Here is a 24923-nt window from a genome sequence, read left to right as displayed (position 1 = left end):
GCACTCTTTGTTCTCACTTATTGTTTGAGCATACTGATACATTTTTACACTAAAATAAATAAATAAATAAAAACTTCACAACCCGAAACTTACAAGTGTTTTCTATGAACACAAATTGCTATTAGAGAACATTATACTGAAAGCTTGCGTAGCATGCTTCACTTACTCCCGTTTATAGTGCACACTGCGCAGTATTTAGCAAGCTAGTATTCATTCTGAACAATAGAATGTTTTCAAACAGCTTCCCCATCTGCCATTGGTTGAATGCATCTACCCCAAACTCACACCATTAGCATGTGCTATGTTAGGCTGCTAGGGATCAAGGGGTCAAGGTTTGACTGGTTAACATAGCCTCATTAGCTTCCGGTAGTAGATGTCGCCTACACCATGTGGCTTCGAAAATATCTTTCTCTTTTGACGGGCATCCACAAATGCCAGCGTATTCTGACAAAATACATATTTTTTATCCAATATATAGATTACAAGCTTTTATCATAGAATAACAGACTGATTTTTGTAGTGCTTTTAAAATGTACTAATGATGCTTACTAGAAGGTTTAAAGCTGATTCAGAAAGCTTCGTTTGAATCAGGGAATGACTTTACATGTTTCCTGAGGTGAATGGTTCTTGTTTGAATATTCTTTGCCTAAGACTCATTCACTCTATAAAGAAAAAAAGGAAATGTGCGAGAGGAACACAGACGCATGTACTCAAAGATAAGAATATTGTTTTAAAGAAAAGATCACACAGATAAAAACTCATTGCTCAATATGTTGTGAAATCATGTGTAAGAAGGCTTAAACTCATTTAGGTTTGTGAAGAAAAATGTTGATATGTCCTTTAATTTAGCCATAGCCTTTTATTTAAGTGCAGCATAACATTTTTTTATTATTATTATTATTTTATTTTTTATTATACCTTGACAAGGGGAATCTGTTCACTGAAAGCCACGTTTGGAGTTATTAATGCAGTGCATATTGGCAAATATCGCCCTCCTCTGGGCAACACACTATCTGCATAACACAAACCGTAGTGGATTTACATTTTCGAAGCAAATTCTGGATAATTAATTAATAAATAATTACATTATAAAGAATAATAAAATAAATAAATATTTTCCAAGACAAAATGCAGACAACCGTCCTGACTTCATAACACGGAAAGTACTGTCAAAGAATGCAATTATTTTAAATGTTTGTTTCACATCACACGCACGGATTTATAGCTCCACTCTCAGTGAGATTTAAATATCTCTGTTATGATATTTACACTTAAATAATGTGTTTTAATAGCCCCTTAAGGACTTCACGGGTGTATAAGTCGCCGTGTTTTTAGTCAACATATTTATTTGTAAAAACTCGAATGTTACAAACTCAAACCACAAAATTAACCACCGACACAACCACGTGACCATCTTCTACTGGAAACGCTTGTTTGTAATGTCACAATCCGCCAGTTCACTCTGCTCGAGCTGACACGACACTGTCCAGAGGTGAATCAGGTATGTCCTCACAGTCTCTCTCTCTGTGTCAAATTAATCTTTGTCCTCATGTATGTATCACTCTGCCTGCAGTTGTTATATGCATCTTTTTATCTGCTAGCCCGTGTCTATAACAGGTGCTGCCAGGATATGTTTATGTACTTTGTGATGATAGTATATTCACGTCTGCCTCTAGTAACGTTACAGTGTATTCTCATCTTTTAAAATGCAATAAACGTACTTCCTGTCAGAAACAGATATATGGTCGCAATTAATTGTATCAGTATTATTTATTAACACATTTTAAATAAATTATTTTGGCCATCATATATTATTATACTGGATAAAATAGCCCTTAATGGAGGTTCAGTGACATGATTTTGATGTCATTATGTAAATAATAAAGTTATAATTAATCAAATATAATGGATATTTTGTTCAAAAGTCAATATGAATAGGAGGAATGAACTGAATATGTGCTGAATTACATGCAGTAACCGTTTATTTAACTCTATTGCATCCTGTTATGCAAATTTTTTTTGGTCTTGATTGTTTCAAGGAATTTTTTTTATTTATTTTAAGTCTAGATAGTGCCTCTATGTTAAACAATTTGCAACACCCAAATGTGCAAACAGTGCTTGTTCTGTCTGAGCATTAGGGTTGCATGTACTCTGTCATCTTTGGCCTTCACACAAGCTCATCATGAGATATCGTGAAATCAGGCTCGTCCTGGTTGACTGCTTTCTGTTAGATATGTCAGAATGATTCCTGCAATTCTCAACTCTAACATAAACTATTGTCACCTTATATATTGATTCCTCTCTGTTTGGCCAAGTTGTGTGACCTTTCACTTCATACAGGTATTTTACCGTAAATGTAGTCTGTTTGTTCTGGGGCTGTGTTGGTTTAACCTTGATTTTAAATGGGGAATTCTCAGGGGGAGATTTCATTTGCATTTCCGTGGTTCTTGCTTTTAGTCATTATTCCCAATCAGTCCAGGTACAGTGTCATGTCAGTATAATATGTGACCCTCTTAACATAGCCCACTGGCCCTCATACTGTATATGCATAAAAATAAAACTATTACTGGTAAAGTTCCACTCACTTAATGAGCTCAAATGATCAGGATTTTATTGTGTTGAGTGATTTAAAAATAAGAAAAAACGTAAAGAAAATTATGTTCATGGACTTTGGTAAGGTAAAACATTAAAAGGCGCCATGACTTGCAGACATGACTTGATCCTAACGGTTTTTGTGTTGAAACCTCACATAGTGATAATGCAGTGTTGTAATGTTTGATAAGTTCTACCTGACTGAAAGACTGAATTAGTGTATGTAGACTCCATTTAGGTTTATTTACTTTTATACATTAAAAATATTGGATATTTTATGTATCCATATATATATATATATATATATATATATATATATATATATATATATATATATATATATATATATATATACACACACATATGTATATACACATATGTATATACTTATATATACACACACACACACATACATATATTAGTATTTGTAAAATTGAATAAATTATTGGTGTAAACATTATTTATTTCATAAATACTTAAAAATACAATTCTTAATAGTTCTGAAATGTTTAGAGAGTAAAGTCTTATCCTGTTACAGTGCTGAAATGTTTGCAAAGGGTGTTTGTAACAAACAAATCTCCATATTCATCGGGAAGAAGGAGGCGGGAACCGGCGCACAATCAAAAAGCATTTTAATAATTCATAAATAAATACAAAACAGCCCCTCACGGACGACTGGTGCGCACAAATAAAAGCCAAAACATAAAGTAATATCCCAGGCCTGGTCCTCTCTCGTCCTTCATGGTCGTCGCTCCAGTTTTATATCCTTCCATCTCCTACGTGGGACTCGATACTAGCGGTGGGGCTCAGGTGTAGCTCATCTCCAATCACTACACCTGGCCTCACTCCTCGTTCCCACGCCTCTCGGCCCCGCCCCACTCGCCACATACCCCCATCGCCCCTCGCAGGCCGGGGGGTACTCCCGAGACTGCGCTCTACTCCCCCCCCCCCCCCCCCCCCCCCCCCTTTCCCTCCGGGGGAGACCGCTCACGGGGACCTGCGGGAACCTGGGGGTAGGACAGACGAGGCGAGAGAAAAGGAGATGGAAGGAGGAGCGACAGGGACGAGAGAGGGGAGAGAGGAAAAAAAAAAAAAAAATCCGGTTCCCAGACGCACTGCTGCTCGGCCCTCCACCGGCTGGGTGATCTCCTCCGCGGTGCCCGGCGGTGGCACTGGACGGCCCTCGGCGGACGGCACGACACTCCTCCGCCGCCCGGTGGACGGCGACGGCTCCTCCGATTTTGGGCAGCGGCAGGAGTCCCCCGTTCCCTGCCCCTCCGGATTCCGTCACGGAGGCGGCAGGCTCCGGCCCCCTGGCGAACGGCGCCGACTCCTCCGCTCCCTCACGGACGGCAGCCGCCCCTCCTTGTCGTGGGTGGTCGGCAGCGAGCTCGCCCGTCCCCGGCAACTCGCTCCAGCCCACCGCCTCGAGCGTCCATGGCGGCACACACCTCGCCAGCTCGAGGGCACCGCGGATTCACCACAGCGGCGAGGGATCTTCAGCAGCGCGTCCCTCCTTCTCCCGGGCTTCGGCACCACTGTAACAAACAAATCTCCATATTCATCGGGAAGAAGGAGGCGGGAACCGGCGCACAATCAAAAAGCATTTTAATAATTCATAAATAAATACAAAACGGCGCACCAGCCCCTCACGGACGACTGGTGCGCACAAATAAAAGCCAAAACATAAAGTAATATCCCAGGCCTGGTCCTCTCTCGTCCTTCACGGTCGTCGCTCCAGTTTTATATCCTTCCATCTCCTACGTGGGACTCGATACTAGCGGTGGGGCTCAGGTGTAGCTCATCTCCAATCACTACACCTGGCCTCACTCCTCGTTCCCACGCCTCTCGGCCCCGCCCCACTCGCCACAGTGTTCACTTTATACTGAGTTATAGATGGGGAATAAAGCCATCAATAAGCCAGTGAGCAACTTTATAAACCAGCTTCTGAATGCATTCCAGTCAGTTTTGTGTGTGTGTGTGTGTGTGTGTGTGAAATCTTTTCAGAATTTGAATCAATAGATTTTTCAAACATTATAATTCCCTTTTTTTTTTAAAGGGAGGGCATTTGATATTACAATGCTGTGGATGAGATGGGAGCTGCTGCTAATGGCCAGCATATGCTGGCAGAGGGGCTACACAGATAATCATGAGGCTACGAAGAGTCTTGGTCATGTGACTGTGGTAGTTGTGGGTGGAACAGGTGACTTGGCCAGGAAGTACCTGTGGCAAGGCTTTTTCCAGCTCTATGCTGACCAGGTAGGCAAAGGACACACCTTCTCATTTTACGGTGGGGCCCTTACACCACCCGAGAAGGGGACGCCGCTGCTGTTTGGGATCTTGAAGGAGCTGGCTTGCCCTCCGGAGCTCTCTGTGGAGCGTTGTGCTTTGGTCAAAGACCAGTTCCTGCATCTGTCCAAGTATCACCAGCTGAAGACTACTGAGGACTACGAGAAACTCAATCAGCAGATCAAACAGCAGCTAGGACAGGAGGGTATGGTCGAAGCAGGGAGGCTTTTCTACCTGTCTGTTCCAGCTTTCGCATATGCAGACATTGCAGAGAAGATCAACAACACCTGCCGTCCCCCATCTGATGCATGGCTCAGGGTGGTCCTGGAGAAGCCATTTGGTCATGACTTTTATAGTGCTCAGGCCCTTGACAAAAAATTGTCAGGCCAACTGAAAGAAGAGGAGATGTACAGGATTGACCACTATTTAGGGAAGCAGGTACAATGTTATTTTATTAACATAAACTTTTGTTCCAGAGTTCAGTGTCAACAAGATTTTATGTTTTTTTTTGAAAGAAGTGCTCACCAAAGCTCAAATTATTCAATCAAAATACAGTAAAAAAAATAATAAAAACATTAAAGGGGGGGTGAAATGCTCGTTTTCACTCAATATCCTGTTAATCTTGAGTACCTATAGAGTAGTACTGCATCCTTCATAACTCCAAAAAGTCTTTAGTTTTATTATATTCATAAGAGAAAGATAGTCTGTACCGATTTTTCCCGGAAAAACACGACCGGCTGGAGGCGTGACGTGTGGGCGGAGCTAAAGAATCACGAGCGCCAGTAGGCTTTTGCGTTGAGAGCGTTTGTAAGTTGTGACATTACCGTGAGGAAAAAAAACCATCATCCAAAACAAACCATGGCTAACAGTCAGATTCAGCTGTTTATTTATGATCCAGAATCAGATCCCGAGGCTGAATCTGAACGAGAGCAGCAGCAGCAGCAACGACTCGCTCCGAGCGGGGCTCGAACCCGGGTCTCCGGCATGGGAGGCGGACGCACTAACAAGGAGGCAGAGATATTTTAAGCAGTTTTACTCACCGCCTGCGGTTCCAACACACGATCGTGACCCTTTTTTGCTGGGATTGCATCATCCTTAAGAAATAAATGATACGCATATCTGTCGTCAAACTTGGCCTTGTTTGTAAAACAAGCATCTTCGAAATGCAGGGAACAAACAAAAACACTAACACTCAACTCCATTGATGCTCTGTAAAAATAAACTCCATCCACTGGTCCCTTAATGCTGTTTTTTTTTTGGTAATCTGTGCAGGGTTGTCTTGCCCTGGCAACCAAAAACACACTTCTTTGGTGACTTTTCGCGACGCTCTCGCTCTGATCAGTGAATGAATGTCTGTGCTCAGCCTCTCAGTGCTCTGCTATACGGGAGCGCACGCTCTTCCGGCAGAAGTGCCTTAGGACCCATATAAGGAAATTCCGCTCCATCTAATGTCACACAGAGCCATACTCGAAAAAAACTTTCCGAAACTTGTGACAAACCGGAAGGAGTATTTTTGTTCCCCAAAACATACAACTTAATTTTTGAATCTTTGTCCATGTTTAGCATGGGAATCCAACTCTTTAACAGTGTAAAAAAACTCTGTATGCATGAAATAGCATTTCACCCCCCCTTTAATATAGTGAAACTTTTTTGATGAATGTAGAGTGTAAAAGAACATAATTTACTTGAAAGAAAAATATTTTGTAACATATCATTGTTTACCCTTTATGATTTAAATATTGATTTATTTTAAAGAAATCTTACTAACCCCAAACTCTTGAATGGTAGTGTTCTTTCACATTAATAACTGGATCTGCATGTGCTTTAAAAAAATCCCAAAAGTTGTCTCTTTTTTTCCATCCCAAAGGTTGTCTCTAAAATTCTGCCATTTAGGAAAGAGAATAAGAAACTTCTGGACCCTATCTGGAACAAGCACCATATTGAAAGAATAGAAATTGTGTTGAAGGAAACCCTGGATGCCAAAGGTACTGTTTTTTTTTTTTAGTTGATTATAATTGCAAGTTCACAAAGTTATCAAAAAGTTCCTTTCTCCATTTATCTTTTCAGTGATTACTATAGCACTTATTATATATCATTCGTTTTCAGGGCGGATTCAGTTCTATGATCAATATGGCGTCATCAGGGACGTGATCCAGAACCACCTCACAGAGGTCATGACCCTTATGTTGATGAACCTTCCTGCAAACCTATCCAACAGCAAGGAGATACTACAAAACAAGCTTCATTTCTTGGCTTCCCTTCAACAAGTAGATCACAGAAATGCTGTAGTAGGTCAGTACCAAGCTTACAATGGAGAGGTTCAGGAAGAGCTAAATAAAACAAAGGACTACTTCAGCTTGACCCCCACATTTGCTGGTGAGTGGAAGAGCTTTGTAGCTACATCATTCACTATGCTTACATGCACACAAGAAAAACACTTATAGTGGGAAAGCTGTTTAAGGTGCAAAGATGGCATTCATATTTACCTATGCACTCAAAAACCTGTTAGGATGCCTTTTAAGCATTTACTTGACCAATTGAATCTATAAACCCATTTAAAAGTTAAAGAAAAATGGTGTTCACATTTACATAATCTTTCAGAATGCTGCTTTCTGTGAAAATCCTGGTATAAACGGTTTTCCTAAGTGCATGTAAACATAATCATTGATTCATAGTAGTTGTGACTGTGGAAAATCACTCTAGCCATGCTGACGTTGACTATAATTGTTTTTACAGGTGTGGTCGTTCATGTCGACAATGCACAATACGAGGGTATCCCCATATTTATGACCTCAGGCAAGGCACTCGATGAACGGGTTTCTTATGCACGTGTACTTTTCAAAAGCAATGTATTTTGTGTCCAGGATCCCAACAATGTTCAGTGCAAATCCAAACAGATCATATTTTATATGGGTCATGGTACCCTTCAGTACCCTGCGATTCTTTTGAGCAAGAACCTGTTCAAGCCCGAACTGGTGAGCAGCGGTGACTGGAAAGAGGTCACCGAATACAAAGACGTGAATGTGCTGGGTTTACCACTCAGTGACTATTACATTCAGTCACCGGTCACACCCAGAGAGGCTTATTGTGAGCTGATCTCACACGTCTTCTTTGGACGCAAGGATAGCTTTATTAGTGCCGAAGGACTCCTTGCTTCCTGGGAGTTTTGGACTCCCCTCCTTGAAGGCCTGAGTCGGGTCTTTCCACGGGTGTATCCAGGTGGCACAGCCAATGGTAACCTACTGAACTTTCAGCTGCAGGGCCATCAGGTCGCCTTTAGCCATGAAGCTGTGGTCAACGTCATCAACCGTGGTGCCGAGGACAACTTCCAAGTGATGCAAGGGAAGTACCGTAGCTCTGAAATGATATCTGCCTGGGCACAGGAACTGGTGGATCGCTTGGCTTCTGATCTTCTCTTGGCTGCTGAGGAGGCCATTCGTGAAGAAGGTCAGTTTCACCTGGCATTGTCTGGTGGCTCCAGCCCGGTGGCACTGCTCCATGCACTGGCCGTGAACCTCTACACCTTTCCGTGGCGCAACACTCACATATGGCAAGTGGACGAGCGCTGTGTGCCACATACAGAATCAGGCTCCAACTTCCGGTCTATTCACGATCTCCTGCTTCAGCATATCCGCATACCCTACTTCAACATCCACCCCATGCCTGTGCATCTGACCCAACGGTTATGTGTGGAAGAGGACGGTGGTCCAGCATTATACGAGAAGGAAATCAAGAAACATGTCAATGGCTCCAGCTTTCACTACATCCTGCTTGGCGTAGGCCAGGATGGCCACACTGCCTCACTATTCCAGGACACCAGTTTGGAAAACGACGAGGAACATTTGGTAATTCTGACAGAAAGCCCCATTAAACCTCACCAGAGAATGAGTCTTACATTCACAGCCATCAATAAGGCTCGAAGGGTAGGTGTTTTAATTATGGGCAAGAGCAAGCATGAACTTATCAGTCAACTTAGCCGAATTAAGGGTGAATCATCCAAGTATCCCATCACCAAAGTACAGCCGAAGAGCGGTACTCTTATATGGTACATTGACTATGATGCATTGCTGGGATAAATGGCCTAAAGACCAGTACAAATCCGTCAGTGAAGCCACCCACCAGGGCTTATACTGTAGCTAAAATCGAATGCTGTATTGGGAATGATTGAGGAGTATAAATTGAAGTTTAATGTTCACACCAATTGAGGTGTGATGTGTTAATTTAGTTAATTTAATGCTGTGATAAGGACTTAGCAATTTGATTGTGTTATGGAATGATTGCATTATAAATGACTTAAAATCTCAGGAACTCTCTCAGCTTACAATAACTTTTTTCCAAGTAATCAATCTTATAATATTGCTGGAATCATTATTTTACAAGATCCAACAGTTTAGAAAGCAGTTATGAAGATATGTATGAACAATTTAATTCTTTATTGAGCACTTTTTTTGTGACCAAGCAGATAAAATCAGATAAAAAGTGTATCTGAATGTTCTGTAATTTGACCTTTTTATTTTTTTTACATAGCTACAATTACTCATCAGACAGTATCATATCCAGTGTTTTTAGGACGGAACAAATATTCATGTACTGTTTCAAATTCAGACAGATTTCAGTTTCTATTGTTGGCCTTAGTTGATAAAACCATTCCAATACTACATTGTTGACAATGTATTAGTGTCAAAGACTGTTTTCATACCTCAGAAAACAAAGGTTCATTATGTGTAGAGCAGTTGAAAAGGCACAACACCTTACAATGGTTTTATATCTAAACGTGAATACCTTAGTAAAGCCTTTTTAAACAGTGTTTTGTTTTTTTTTTTTTCTAAGAAGGGCATGTTAGTCAGCATTGCATGCTTAATGAAACAAGGCAGGAGTTGTTTATAGAAAGCTGGACAGCATTGTCTGATTTATAACCACTGATTTAACATTTTATAGTGAAGCAGAACAACATTACATTCCAAAGGGATCTAATCGTCTAATGTGAAAATTTTAATAAAACATTAAAATACATGCACACACATTGAAGCCCTTATGTGTATTTACACAATTATAAGTAGATTCCTATGTTCCTAAGGTGGCTATATATACCAAAATGTTTAACATCATACAGATCATATTGTGTATTTCAGTGAAGTTTGTGTCTTGTTGACTGTACTAACATATTTGAATCGATGAAGTGCCTTGCTTTTCCATTCCATGTTTTAAAGAAATTTTGTTACCATATTCAGCTGTATTACATCATTTCACATTTTGCAGTGGTTTTAAAACACAGCAATAAAGTATATTATTGAAATAATCTGTATTCTATTTTTTTTCTCTTTTAAAATGTCCTTGATTCAGAAAATTCCAAATAGAACCCAGACGTGTGGACTATAAACACAATGTTTTTTTTTTTTTTTTTGTTTTTTTTAATCTGATTCTTCTTCTATTCTATAATCTGATTCTATATATATAGCATTCTTTGTATCTTTCTCATCTCTTGTATGCTAGTATTATTGAAAATGTGTATCATTAAGTTGAATCTATCTTAACCTGTGCCTCACAATTGTCTGAAAGCCACTGAAACCATGTAAATAATAGATACACCTGTATCGAGTGTCACTGCAGCAGTGGCTCAATTTCAATCCCAGAGGCACATATCTCGGAACCAATGAGGAAATAGTCTGTGAACAAGGCAAAGACCTCCTCTGACCAGAAAGAAAGCTGGATAGAGAAACAATGGTTATTTTTTCTTATATATATTCTACTACACTTAATACTCTGGTATGGAACTGACCAAAAAACAAGCCTTATCATCTTACCCGTTGAAAGTATGCAGGCCCAAGAGACAACCAAAGAAAAGATGTACAATTCAGTGGTGGTCTTCTCCTATGAAAAATTGTATATATATAACCATTTTTTTTTTCCACATAAAATCACAATACCATATTTCACACTTACACACTGAGGAGCCGACAGGGTAAAAATGACTGTACAAAGTCCCTGTATAAATGCAAACAGCCCAAATGAGTGAAAAGCTACCCTGATGCTCTTGGGAACTGGGTCAGTGAGTGTAAGTGCTACAGCCAAACCTTCAAATGGGTAAGAAGGGTTGATAATTAGCATTTTAAATTAGAAAGCAGAAAAACATGCAAAATAAAATAAAAAAATCTATATATCAAAATCAGATTACCTGTTGCTATAAAAGAGAACACAATGAAGGCTATAAGATTGTTCAATAGTGGCTTTTCACAATAGCGAGAAGATTTTGGCCTGTGGAAACATTACTGATTAAATATCAGGCATATCACATCAAATGATAACACGTATATGCATATGAATGTATTTATGTTATGCTTTACAAAGAGATTAGCTTTTTTTTCCTCTCTTTTTTTTTCCGTAACATTATAAGTCACTTACCTTGACAAAACATAAAACTGTGGTGCCAGGAAAAGCACCGCAAAGATGAAAAGAACTATCTGACTGCCAAAGAGAAACATTTTTAACATTTTTATGTTATATATGTATGCACAAGCACACACACACACACACACCTTACAATTTTAACCTTTGATCTCTTGGAAGCCATCTGCTGGTCTGAAAAGCTGCATGAACTAAGAAGTGGTGAAGCATTGTGCTGTTTCTATCGGTTCAGATGATTCTATATATAGTAAAATACACTTTCATTAGCAAGATGTACAGCTAACCTATAATGAGAGGTAATTATTTATGCATATTACTGAAACATTTTAAGTATTCACATAATGATGTAAGCCTGAGGGAAGAAAATTCATAGAAGAATTACAGGACTTACAAGAAAGGTGTCAGGGCCAGTCGGAACAGCAGGTTTGTAGCTCTGGAGGAGAAGCAAGATCATCGGTTGGGTAATACCAAATTACACCCTCTAGTGGTTAGTCTCAGTATAGATTTAGATATTTTAATTACTTTTTCACTAACATATTATTGTACTGTAATTAAAAACCCTTTTTTCAGAAAATAATTTATTTTGGTCATTTTGATTTTAGTCATTTCATCACAGAAGACTACATTTTATGGTGACTTATATTTATTGTGATCCTTCACTGCCCACATTCACACCGGGTAAATGATGAACCGTAAGAGAACTAATCCACCTCAATGAAGCCTCAATTTCTGAAGCACCTCAGAGGAGAGGGTCAAGAAAAGTTTCCTGCCTGTTTGAGAGTTAAAGTAATTATCATTTTGACAGCATTTCGAAAGAAAACAATATGTCTTGTCTTTTTAGAAAATAGAAAAAGATAGGAAAAAAACATACAACAGACGTTCTTTTAAGCCATTGCCATGTTGTTAATGAAAGATAAGGAGAGGACCTCAAACCTACTGGGCATATCTGACATTGCTAAATTCCTGTCAGACGGTTCAACCAGTTCAGTCCACTGCCAAAGCAACATGTGTCTTTCGAATAACATCGTTCTCTTTAAATTCCCCAGTCCCCACAGAACACATACACAACACGTGTGTAAAAGCCACCTCAGAGAACAATCCCACTGAACAAGCCTGTAAGAGAAACCAGAAGTCAAAGAGCTTTATAGCCAAGTATGTTTGCTCTTAAGGAATATGTTTTAGTGTCACAAGTTTCCAATACACAGAGACAACAACACACAGATAATACAAATAAGATGTGAATAAAATACACATGCATAAATATAAACCATAAATAATAATAATAATAATTTGTATGTACAGGTGCTATAGATAGAATAGGAAATAATTTTCAAAAATAGTTGTAGGGATGAACTAGGATTTAGGGTGATGATTAAAAGGTTATTGCACAATGGGAGAACATTAACAGTTCATGAGGTAGATTGCCTGGGGGAAGAAACTGTTCTTGTGCCTGGCTGTCCTGGTATTCGGTTCTCTGTAATGCCAACCAGATGGCAAATGTTCCAAAAGGAGCTGGGATGTGAGGGATCCAGAGTGTTTTTCTGAGCCCTTTCCGTCACTCTGGATGTATACAGTTCTTGGAGGGTGGGCAGGGGAGCATACTCCTTTCAGCAGTCCGAACCGTTCTCTGTAGCCTTCTGATCTCTTATTAGAAAACTATTGTGTCCTAGGAATCACTCCTAGGATCACTATTACCACACACAGACCTGTGAAATAAGACACACCACATCTTGTTCTCTCATTTCCACACATAACCCTTAAATTCCAACTTTAGGCTCAGAAGCTTCAGAAACACTTCAGGATCAACAGGATTAAGTATGCCTGCAAACTACAGTGGTTAGATGGTGGCTCTTGGTGAATGTGTCATTCATTGCATTTCTCAGGGTTTTCATATTTTATATATTAGGTATTTTACACACACACACACACACACACACACAAACACACACACACACACACACACACACACACATATAATTAAGATTAACAAAAAAAAAAAAATCTACAGACAACAGTCAACTGGGACAATGACTTGTGCATGTGCAGAAAGGAGAAAAGAAGAACAGAGGAATAGACACACTGGATGGAGGGAAACACTCCTTACCGTGTGAGCCAAAATTAAAATTTAACAAAAAATGTACATTTAAATTAAAATCTTACATTTTAACAACAACAATATACATGTAATTTTCAGATAATATATATATATATATATATAAGACCAGATCTGCAAGCAAACCTACAAAATAACTGTTTGAACCATTGCGTTAAACTGAAATCCTTTCAAGTTTATTGAAGAAAAATAAGATACAGATGGTTTCAGCATTATTCAATTCTCAAACAAGTGAGCATAGCATTACAAAAAGAGGGGAAGCATATTAAACAACCGAGAAAATACAGCAAGCCTACATTCAAGAGTGTCTCCAAAAGTATTTCTTATTTGATGAATCGGTTATACGTCCTAGCCTGTACTGCAATTAATTATTGATTTATTTTTGTCTTGTAATGCATGAGACTTTTTTTTCTTATTGATCTAAACAAATATTTAAGTAAGGGAGAATGAGACTAGTTGGCACAGTTTTCCTACATTTTGTTAATTTATTACTAAATGTTGCGCAATTGTGTCAACCAACCCCAACACATTAATGGTTTCAGCAGTATGGGATGCTTTATTTTTAGGGAAGCAACAAACAGAAATAATAAATTGTAACTTTACCATGGGACATTATCATATATTAAAGAACTATCCATAAAAGAAAATTGTCTTTCTATATTCTTTCTTGACCGACATTCGCTCCGCATCAGCAGGAGGCGCTGCTAGGGCGAGAATGAACACTGATGTCGGCACTACAACGTGAAAAAAACAATTCGCGTTATGGTAAATTATTGCATTTTACAGTTTATGCGTAATTCCTAAAAGCATATAGTTGAGCTTTAGCGTGCTTATCTACTGAGAATGGATGAGGACGGATCACAAAAACGGGTTAAACCACTAAAACTCAATGACAAGCTGAAGCGTCATGTCTATGATATACTTCGCTACATTTTGTCATTATAAAAAACTGTTCGGGGGTTTCTCTCTGTCACATTGCCAGCTTTCTGTGCTTTTAGAGGCTTAAAGCATGTCAACATATCGCCGCAGACTGCGAAAAACAAATCACTAAACAGACAAAAGCAGCTATTACAGACTGTTCAGACAGTGCGAGAAGGCTCGATTCTGTCATTCATATTTGACGAGATTAAACGATATTTATTCACGCTCCTCCTGGGTCTTCCCTCTAGATATATTTTACTTGGAAGCGTTAACGAGGTAAACTTCACCCTCAAAAGTGGTCTCTCTGCATAAATGCCGAAAGACCGGAGTTACAGAGGATTTTTTGTTGGTATTTTAACACTATTACCTCAAGGTAATTTTGTTCACAAGTCTTGTCATAAAGAAAATAAAACTTTTTCATAAAAACCTTATAAATTCATTCTGATATGTAAAAATAATAATACATCGATTAACCATGAAATGTCAATATTTAAGTTAATATATGCATAAGTGCATAAGTGGTGAAATCAATGTAACTATTAATGAAAAATTGTTAAATATTTTAACAATTTGTTAATAGGATTTTTACATTCTCATGTAATTACATCACATGTAATACAATATTTGTAAGTTACATGGAAATGTTGTAATTTAAGCGCATTTAGATTTTACGGTTCCATCAAATGAGTGAAAAACAACAACTTTGTACCTTTGCTATACCTTCACAGTACATTCTGAAAAGCCATAAACTGGCTTTGATCAACCAAGAACTGAAGGAAGAGGAAAGCTGCCAAGAGGAAGCCGAGGAGTATGTGCTTGAAGACTACACAAAATAAAATGAACAAATCCTCATTGTTCACATTCTGAGATGTACAAAGTTTTTTGTAGTCTTTTATTTTATGTAGTAATAAAAAAGCTATGCAAATTTACATAAATCATTCAATATGAAACACCAATCTTATTTTTTTTTACTCAAACATGAGCTCATTTTTTTTTTATTGTAAAGAATCCTGTGAGCATCTCTTCATGGTAATATGAAGCTCCATGAAACAATAAAGACTGTATAAAATATTTTAACTCACATTTTAGAAACTAGAAATATGGACCTGGCCTGCATTTTAATACAGTGCACTGCTTTTTCTCAAACCCAGATCGAGCCTAATATCATCTCAGCTCAGGAGGTTTTCGGCAGAAAATACAGATCAACATGTATTAGGCTTAAATGGTTCTGAGAAAAGTGCTCTTTCTGATACATCAATCAAATTCAGCTAGAGTCTACCGTGTCCATGGCCGTTACCAGAGATGCAGAACCACAGCATCCTCCATCTTCCTCCATGCCCAAACGGACTTCCCGCCTGGGGTTCAGTTGTGGCCAGCCATATTCCAGGCCCCTAAACGTGTGAATTCAATTAGTTGTGGGGCATTTACTCTCAAACATCACGTGACAAACCAGTATGAGAAAATGGCAATCTATTCAAATCAGTTTTATTGAAGCACTCCCTTCATTTGACAAGTCATATAAAATGCCTTTGAAAACACTGAGCAACGTTATCTAGAGGGAAACTCCACAGACATCCACAGCACTCAAAACATACAGGTCGCACTTACACCATCACTCATGTTTTCCCTCCTCAGTGTCCACTGAAGATGTCATCCACATCAGTTCACACTTATAGGTCAAGTTACAAGGAAATAAAGCACACACACCATACAGCATTCACATTGGATTATAAGAAGCAAGACAAAGTATGCATCATCATCATCATCATCACAACATTCCTATATAAGCACACAGTCAGTATACTAAAGGAGAAAAGCAAAGGGGGATCTAGGGAGACCAAAAAAAAAAAAACCAAAAAAAAAAAAAAACACCAATGAAGTACAAGTACTAGATGTCCATCAATTTGGGCTCATTTAAGGGGAAAGCTGGGAAGTATCAGCAGCTCTCATTCACACGCTCACCAAACCCACCCACTGCAGTCACATTTCGGCTCGTTCATTGCACTCGCAAGTCTTTTCGTTCGTGCGCTCCACACTTTCTTCGCTCACTCGCAGCCTTCTCACTCTTCGCCATCACCAATCGCACTCAAGGGTTGTTTTTAAAAATGTCATTTTCTGCGCACTTTTCTTAAAATGTGGATTAAAAAGAGAGACACCCACCGTGTCATCGAGCCGTGCGATGAGAGCATACAGACATGGGGAGGAAGATGGCATAATGACCTCAGCCACACTGTGCTGCCATAGAGGGCGCTCTTCCCAGGCAAACCCCACAGATGTCAACTGCAGAAGAGATTTTGATGAAGGCTTGTTTTAAAGGGTTTCCATAAAACTGGATTGAAATAAAGCTGAACTTATAATATGTTCAGGTTTCAACCAGATTCTTTCCAATGCAAGTTTGTTTGTTTTTGTCCTACGTAATGATAAATGTACTTAATGAAGCAATTCTCATGTTTTCAGATATACACAGATTGAAAAACATGCATTTTAAGAATCCAGTTGAAATGCTACGTTTGCATCGACCAAGACAGTAAAACATGGGGGATAAACATAACATCAAAGATGGTACATATAAACGTAGCACCCTGGTTAACTTCTCACTCCAAAACAAATCAAATCCCATTTAGTGTACAAAACATTCTATTTTTTGTTGTTGTTGTCCCCAGACTCCCTTTTTACCCATCCCCACTCCCAAAAACGTGACGAGATAAGTCTCTTGGAAAATACTTACCAAACACGCTAGAAATACTGACACTTCAAACTCAAATCTGTTTACATACCCCACCCTGACGACTTTGAATCCATACTAGAGCCAAAGCTGGAGTTAAACCCACTACCACTAGAGTTAGAGCCGGAGCCCCAGCCGAGAGCGGCCGAGCTGCTGCCGTAGTTGCTGTTGCCCGAGCTGTATGTTTGGGGCTGGTCCCGAGTGGAACTTGCGCCGCTTGTGCTTGTGCCAGCTGTTGCTGGCTGACCCTGCTGTGCTAACATTCCCATCATACCCCAGCTGCTCTGCAGAGCAGCCTGGGCGGCAGCCATCATGGCTGGATTGAGGTTGAAATTGCTTAAATTTCCCATGCTGTTGGAGCTACCCCCCATGCTGCTTCGGTTGCCTCCGAAACCCTGACCTCCAAACCCATTCCCAAAGCGCCCAGCCCGCTCCATCATCTGCCTAGGGTTGTTGTGTTTTGGCTCAGCATTGGAGATATGCACGCTGACGCCCTTGATGATCAGATCTTCTCCGCAAAGAGAGGCGGCAACCTGGAGGGAAGATGGAAAATCTTAATTATGACGCATGAACAGCTGATTTCTCCATCCAGAATAGAAATGAACTGACAATTTGTCATAGTTGCTTTATTTTGTTTTCTCTATACCTTTAGGTTTATTGTAAAAACAACAACAGCTTACCTGGTCATCTGCAAAGGTGACGAAAGCGAATGCTCTGAAGGGTTTAGGAATGAAAACATCTGTGACCTCCCCATACTGCATGAAGAACTGACGGAGCTCATCAGCGGTTATGTCCTCTGTGCAACGGCCCACGAACACTTTCCTGCTCCTCATTGGCTCATCTGGACCTTGCTGTTGAAATTTCAAAAAGATAGTTCTGTTTAGCACCCCAAAAAGTAATGCCTCATACTAACATACATCCTCAAAAGTCTGGGGTCAGTGCATTTCTTTTTTGAGAGTAAGACTTTGACAACGTATAGCTGTTCACATTGTTGTTTTAAATATGGCCAATATCAGATTTCCAGTGTGAACAGATCATGGTTCTGAACTAACCCGCATTTGCAAAAGAACGATAGAAACAGGGTTGCTAGGTTTTCACATCAAAATCCGCCCAATCGCTTCTCAAAACTAGCCCAATCACGCTCTAAGGGTTATATATTGTGTTAGTGGGGTTGCTTTAACCCATGTAGTTGAAAAACAACCTGCTGCAAAGATAAAAATGAAGCATGAAAACTGTGGACTTGGCAACACTTTGTCATATTGACGTAAACACTGAGGACAACTTGTATGATATTAACCCCTTATGTTTTGCTTGCATATAGAGTTTATATACACTGCAGTCGCATTGCAAAACATCTGACCTGTATCGGATTTAGTACTACATATGGAAGAGGCACAAATCGGAATTGAAAAGATCAGATTCCATGTGGTTTGTGCTGTTCACACGGTCCCAAGAAAAACTGATCTGAGACATTTGACATTTATTATATGTAAGCAAAAAGAAAATCGAACTTGGTCCACATTTGCCTGCAGTGTGAACGTAGCCTTTCACAAGTTACAGCCTATTACCAGTGATTTCTAATTAAAATAAATGCTGTTCTTTTGAACATCTAAGTATCTAACAATCCTGAAAAAAAAGTCCTCAGCTTTGCCATCGCAGGCATATAATACCTTTTAAAATGCATTAAAATGAAAACATTTTATATTGTAATAATTTCACAAAATTACTGTTTTACTGTATTTTTATCAAATAAATGCATACGAAACTTACTTCAAAAACATTGAAAATTGTACCAATTCCAAACATTTCAACTGTAGTATGAAAAACAAACAAAAACACGAACCTTCGAGTTGGGAAGTTTGCAGTCACACCACCTGCCGTCAATCATGTGCCGCTGTGACATCACCTTACCCTGAGTCTCCCACTCTGCAAACCTCACGAACCCAAATCCTTTCGAATTTCCCGTCTTCACATCCCGCTTGACCTAATGCAACAGAATCAAGTCAAGAGCTGCGTTTATACCAGATCTACTCTGACTTCATGACTGACAGCTGAGCCACATAAAAAGTTAGAATCATTAGCCAAAGATGACAGAAATCATGGATTGTTTTCACCAAAATATGACAAGCACAGCTGGATAATTATATTTTTCAGTACGTCTTACCTGCACCATGATGACATCCCCAAATGTACTGAAATAGTCTTTTAAGTCTTGTTCTGTAGTTTTCCATGGCAGACCCAGCACAATCAGATCTGAAGTCTTCTGATCTCCTCTCTTGATCTTTGTTGCAGATGAAGCATCAATCTCATCCATCTTCCTCTTATTATCCGGCAGAACCGTTTCTAGAAAAGAAAAGTTCACTTGTTACAATGTTCACACATTCACAGAACGTCAATCACCCTTCATGCAACAAAAACAACCCCATTAAATATGAACTGGATTTTTTTACAGCTAAAGATAGAAATACTCAAGAAAATAAGTTTCCATCACCCAACTGTGCTGCTCAACTTTGGTTATGATGAAATATAACCTCAATGTTCAAGTAAAAATTAACCCTAAAATGCACACAAAAACACCCTATTCTTGACCCATGTTTCTAGTGGGAGAAGTTAGGGTTAATGAATGTAACTTATTATAAAATGAGCTAATCATTATGAATATTTTTCATATTTAGATTCTAAATTGAGTCAGTGGCTTATTTGTGATGATCATGACCTACCTTTAGGATAATTGACCACATAGACCAGGTTTCCCCAGCCATTCTCGGGGGCGTGCAGGACTCCTTCCACCAGTCGAACTCCTCTCATGCACTGGGACACAGGGCTCCGGTAACGCAGGCCACAAGCTCCTGGAAACTGAGCGGCCACCGTGGACAGCAGCACAGTGCCGTCGTCCTCTGAAGGGATCTCCATCGGCTCCTCGTTCTCCTCCTCCGCGACACGAATGTACATCTCGGCCATCTCTCCTAAATCGAGCTGTTGGTGAGTAAATGGTATAATTAGTGGCGTTTCCTTTGTGAAACAATGTTTTTGTACGAATCTTCAGTCACTTTAATAAATCTGACTGTTTTGGCTATAGCGAACCAATAGCAATCGAATGCAGGCTGTGAAGGAGCTGTATCATTGGTTGGACATGTCGAACGACCACGCCCCCTTTACTAGACGAGTCTGTGTCTATGACTAGGAGTCAAAACGGCACTGAATGAGACATCTCGCTCGTGGACTGAATACATTAATGAAATTCACGATTCAGGCTAAATAACAGGTGTGCGTTGTTTTCTGTTTATTATGCTTAAATATTTGGTAGATGCAAATAAGTAAAACGCATTTAATGCATAATAATAGTCATCATCATCGTAATGTATTTCAGTTTCGTTGAACAAATAATTAATTGACTTACCACGATGAAAATATCAAAATGTGTCACTGAACGAATATTTAGTGAACCGATTCAAAAGACTCGCTGAAATGAATCAAATCCCTTCCACACGGCCGTGAGCGCTACTTCAGTACTTAGCGCGTGCGAACTGGAGAATCCTTATTGCTTAGCAACAGTAAAACACGGCCACAACAGACCACCAATAGTTCGATATGCTATGTAGATACATATCAATGTATGTGTTGTAGTGAAACAAAATTAATATAACATTACCAATGAACAACTGCTCGGATCCAGATTTTCCTTTGTTAGCGCCACCAACAACAGCGCTCCTCGCTCAGAAAATGTGACTGCAGGGAATGAACCAGCCAGTGAACACAACTCTCACGGAAAACAATGTAAGTTTTCTGCTCTTATCTGAATAAAGCAAAATAATGCTATCTCTGTATATATTAAGACAATAATATTCCGTTTCACACTACTCATGCGACACTATTTTCGTTTCAAGATGGCATTACCTAAGTCATGAAGGAAATACGTCACTTGTGGGCGAGCTCACTTTTACATGTGCACGGGTGGAGAGAAAGAAAACACACATTGTTGGGAGCAGTGATGTTTGCTTTGCTGGAGATCAATAAAATTTAATTAAACAAAGTTGTGCTTATAAACAATTTAAGTGCAACAAAGATGTCAGTATCATTTGTTTAACAGAACACTTAACTGATGAAAACAGAAGAAGCACTGTTCCCTACGTACTAGTGGACTGCTCTCAGTTTATAGTGCTCCTAGTGGCAGATATGAGTATAACCTACTGATCTATATATGACACCCATGTTGTGCTTCTCCCTCCCCATGTTACTAACTCGCATAGGCTAACTCGCAGAGATGTTCAGTGACGGGGAAAGCAAAGTAAAAGTCCTGAAATAGCTCGTCTAAATTTGACTTTTACATTTTAGCAATATAATTATGTAAAATATACCCCAGTACCCCCCCACACACACGTTTTTTTTTTTTTTTTACAAATAGTACTTAAAAAAAACCATGCAACATCTGCTCATACCAAAAAAGTTAACCCGTTCAATATTAGTGATATTGTGATAAAGGAAATCATATAATAATGCTTATATGACTTCACTGTGTAAGTTCAACAATATATTAAGACAATTTGTCACACAAAATATAAAAAATGTACTGCATGGTAGGAATAACTCACATAAACCTTTACATTTGTATTGGCAAACAACAATAAAATAAAAATGGGTTTCCAAATATTGATCCTTTGATCGTTCAAAGCTATTATCCATCTGGGTGACTGTCCATCCTCTTTTTTTAATAAAATATGGTCATCCTAATCTGTGTATCTGTCAGGTGAACATCATCAGTTTCATTGAGTAGATTTAAGATGTTGTTTTAACTTTTCAAGTAGTTTTCAGTGAATTTCTTTTACTTCAGTATATGAATTCCCAGTAAAGTGCTAACATGTTAATTAATGATTTAATCAGAGCAGTCACCAGTCCAAGAAAAAGTAATTTTCCAAGAAGAAGCATATTATAAAAACATATTAAAAGTGGCTATTGAAGCCATGACTGAAATAAAGAAAACAAGAAATTTTTTTGATCAATATCTTTATATATTACAAAACCATAGAAATGCTACTGATAACAATATATGTTCACAGTTGCTGTTATGATACCACACTGAAATAATGTATATAAGTTAGACATAAAATGACATATCTTAATAAATAAAAAAGAACATATTAATCTAACAAGTCACAATGCTTGACGGTTAAAAGTCGCATCATGTTGAGCATTAAGTTGGAGCTTTTCTGTGTACAGCTTTCATGGCTATGAGGCTGAAGTGTGTGTTAATGTGCTGTCGCTGATCACCCTCACATGTCTGTAGACTTCAATAAAGTGATACTCAGAAATGTTTTCAACACAATTATCAATAATCAGCTAGGCATCAAGTAGTAACACTGACAGTGTAGTGCAAAGTAGACAGTGTGTGTGTGTGAGTGTGCGTGTGTATCTGTGTCTGTGTGTGAGCTTTGGAGAGCAGATTGTGGCGTTCAGCAGGATAACAAAAAGCAGCAAAAATAAATATCAAAAGAATTTATTTTTATCAGTATATAAAAGTTCTTTTGTTGTTGTTTTTTTATTTCACCTAGAGTCTGAGTAAAAAGGCCTCATGGAAAGTTCAAGGAACCACTTTGTTCCATCTAATTTTTCGAAAACTTCACACCAAGGACTCCATGCTCTCAGTCTGGTTGGATTCATCTGTTACCAGTATCCCAGCAATTTTGTCCATGTAGTTGACGCCAAGTCTGAAGTCTTTACTGCTGACAAGGCTGAGCATAGCCTTGTAAAGATAGTGATAGTGCTCCTAAAAGAGGTAGCAAGGAACAACAAAATGAAAGGAAATAGATGCAAAAAAGGAAAATAGCATTTTTAAATCATTTTAAATTGAATTCAGACTTTTATTAGGAGGAACTTACAATTTCAGTGAAGACGCCAGGCCTCATGAGGTTGATCATTTTGGCCACTTGATAGACATCCACAGCACTCTCATTCTCCAGTTGTTGGGAAAGTGTGGTCAGAGCACAGAACATCCCGGCAGAGATGGCTCCGAACCTGAAACACACACTCCATGAGTCTCCCTTTGGTTACGTACACTACTACTCGTGGTTTATGCACTCACTCATCATGCACGATGGTGGGACCATCCCTTGTCATAGCCTCTTGTTTGATGATGTTGATGAGCTCAAATGAGCTGCTGATGGACGCATCAGGATCTGGCCAGTTTGGACATTGAAAATGTCGGACTTCTAGAACATAGTCATCCTGCAGAGCAAAGATGAACAGTTTTGCAATTCAGCAAGTGCAGATAAATGGGAAGTAAAATGGGTTGGCACCACTGATCTATAATATATCTATAGTTATATATATAGATCAGTGGTTGGCACAAATTTAGAACATGAGTTCAAGTACTTTTCTATCTCTCTCTCTCTCTTTCTATCTATACATAAAGTAAATACTGTACTAACAGTAATATTGTGAAATCTTAAAATTCAAAACAACATTTCTATTTTAATGTTTTAAAATGTAATTTATTCATATAACGATAAATTTAACTATTTTTTTAATTAGAAAGAAAATAAATAAAATAAAACAGAATAAAAAAATTAGAATGTATTTATTAATTCATAAGAAAGATTCCACTATTTTACTTTTTACATTATACTTATCCATCAATTATTAAATTCAACACATAAAATTGATTAAAAACTACCTTAATGCTAATTTCCAATTTAAAGGTAGGGTAGGTGATTTTGGGAGAGGCTATCAACAGCAAGAGAGTTTTGAAAGCATAAGATCCCACCCTCCCTGCAAATCACTCTCCAGAGCCACGCCTCCTTCAAAACACATGAACGCGCTCATGTCTCATTCACCGGTGAGAAAACATTAAAGTACACAGTGCATAATATTACAATAATAATGCTTTCCATTCTGTCTCAGTCTGCTATAACGAAATGGAATGCACTGATGACATGTCATGTTTGTGCGAACATAATGTGCAGAGTTATGCAAATACACATGTTGACAGGTAAGACAGCCTATTGTAGCACTCGGGCCGGGGGATATGATTGGATGAACATTTTATGGTCCTGCCTCTTCCACAGACGATAGAAATTCATATAATACATTAAGAACACTTCACTTCAGGATGTGAAGAGGCTTTAAAGCACCTACCCTGCCTTTAAGAGTGATGCTTGTGTTGTGTGACTGAGGTACCTGTGTGGCTTCTAGGATGAAGTCGTGGATGAGGAGTTGTTCCTCATTAGATAAGCAGAGTCTATCAGTATTGATGAGGGTGACAGTGAAGGCTATGCAGTTCATTGGCTCCTCTCTGCTGGGCCAGTATACAAATTCATCCTCAGTCTATAAAAAGAAGATCAGGGCATAGCACGTATCAAATATCATATCTTATATCATACAAAATCCACTAACATAACGCTAACAGATTCAACTAATTGATAAATGTTGAGCATTTTTCTACATTTAATATTTATATTTACGAGCAAATTCAAATGATTTTATGATAAATGTTAGACTCTAAAGTTGAACTCTAAAGATAAGTGCCATGATAACCTGCTAGTATGAAATGTTCAAGAGTGCATTAAACACAACCTGCTGAATATGTATAAAAAGAACATAAGTTATATGAGGCAGCATGAATCCACTTAAAAACTCATGTCCATAAGTATTTCTTCAACGCTGTACTCACAAGGCCAAGGTTGTCTGGCAACATCACTATAACTTGAGCATTATGATCCCAGATCATCCTCCAGAAGTCTGTGGTTGTGTGGGGCAGAGGATGCTGGGTAATGATGAACTCGTTGCTCCTGTAATAGCCCTGTGAGTGGATAAACATTGATTTCATTCTAAAAGAAAATCACAGCTTATGTTGAGACAAGCAGAAAAGGAGCTGGTACGCAA

At 38.8% G+C, this 24923-nt stretch overlaps 3 protein-coding genes across 4 annotated transcripts in view; 1 reads left to right on the top strand and 2 right to left on the bottom strand.

Moving 5' to 3' along the window:
* Nucleotides 1-1388: 1388 nt before the first annotated feature.
* Nucleotides 1389-10181, top strand: LOC113050323 (GDH/6PGL endoplasmic bifunctional protein-like). The gene is made up of 5 exons (XM_026213177.1): nt 1389-1501; nt 4652-5319; nt 6749-6866; nt 6988-7257; nt 7618-10181. The coding sequence occupies exons 2-5, from the start codon at nt 4672-4674 to the stop codon at nt 8955-8957; spliced, it is 2376 nt and encodes a 791-aa protein (XP_026068962.1). The 5' UTR covers nt 1389-1501; nt 4652-4671; the 3' UTR covers nt 8958-10181.
* A 3372-nt stretch (nt 10182-13553) lies between these two features.
* Nucleotides 13554-20956, bottom strand: LOC113050325 (TAR DNA-binding protein 43-like). 2 transcript variants are annotated; one of them, XR_003276755.1, is made up of 7 exons: nt 20698-20956; nt 19766-20021; nt 19210-19388; nt 18889-19029; nt 17726-17896; nt 16481-17578; nt 13554-15711 (listed from the first exon to the last, which is right to left on the bottom strand). XR_003276755.1 is itself a non-coding variant. In XM_026213178.1 (6 exons), the coding sequence occupies exons 2-6, from the start codon at nt 20004-20006 to the stop codon at nt 17090-17092; spliced, it is 1221 nt and encodes a 406-aa protein (XP_026068963.1). In that variant the 5' UTR covers nt 20007-20021; nt 20698-20956; the 3' UTR covers nt 15790-17089. The 2 variants fall into 2 exon arrangements, 1 of the variants encoding a protein (XP_026068963.1); XM_026213178.1 differs by lacking the exon at nt 13554-15711 and having other exon boundaries at nt 15790-17578.
* Nucleotides 20957-22041: 1085 nt separating this feature from the next.
* LOC113050322 (receptor-type tyrosine-protein phosphatase gamma-like) overlaps nt 22042-24923 on the bottom strand; it is a 74210-nt gene continuing 71328 nt past the window's right edge. Inside the window, exons 25-29 of the mRNA XM_026213176.1 lie at nt 24712-24840; nt 24219-24365; nt 23125-23267; nt 22922-23057; nt 22042-22809 (exon numbers count right to left, since the gene is read on the bottom strand). Of these exons, the coding sequence (XP_026068961.1) occupies nt 22663-22809; nt 22922-23057; nt 23125-23267; nt 24219-24365; nt 24712-24840 (702 nt within the window). The 3' untranslated portion in view covers nt 22042-22662. The remainder of the gene's footprint in view (nt 22810-22921; nt 23058-23124; nt 23268-24218; nt 24366-24711; nt 24841-24923) is intronic.

Source organism: Carassius auratus, chromosome 31 (assembly GCF_003368295.1).
Source record: "Carassius auratus strain Wakin chromosome 31, ASM336829v1, whole genome shotgun sequence".
Lineage (NCBI taxonomy): Eukaryota > Metazoa > Chordata > Actinopteri > Cypriniformes > Cyprinidae > Carassius > Carassius auratus.
This window is presented reverse-complemented; position numbering and strand designations above follow the sequence as displayed.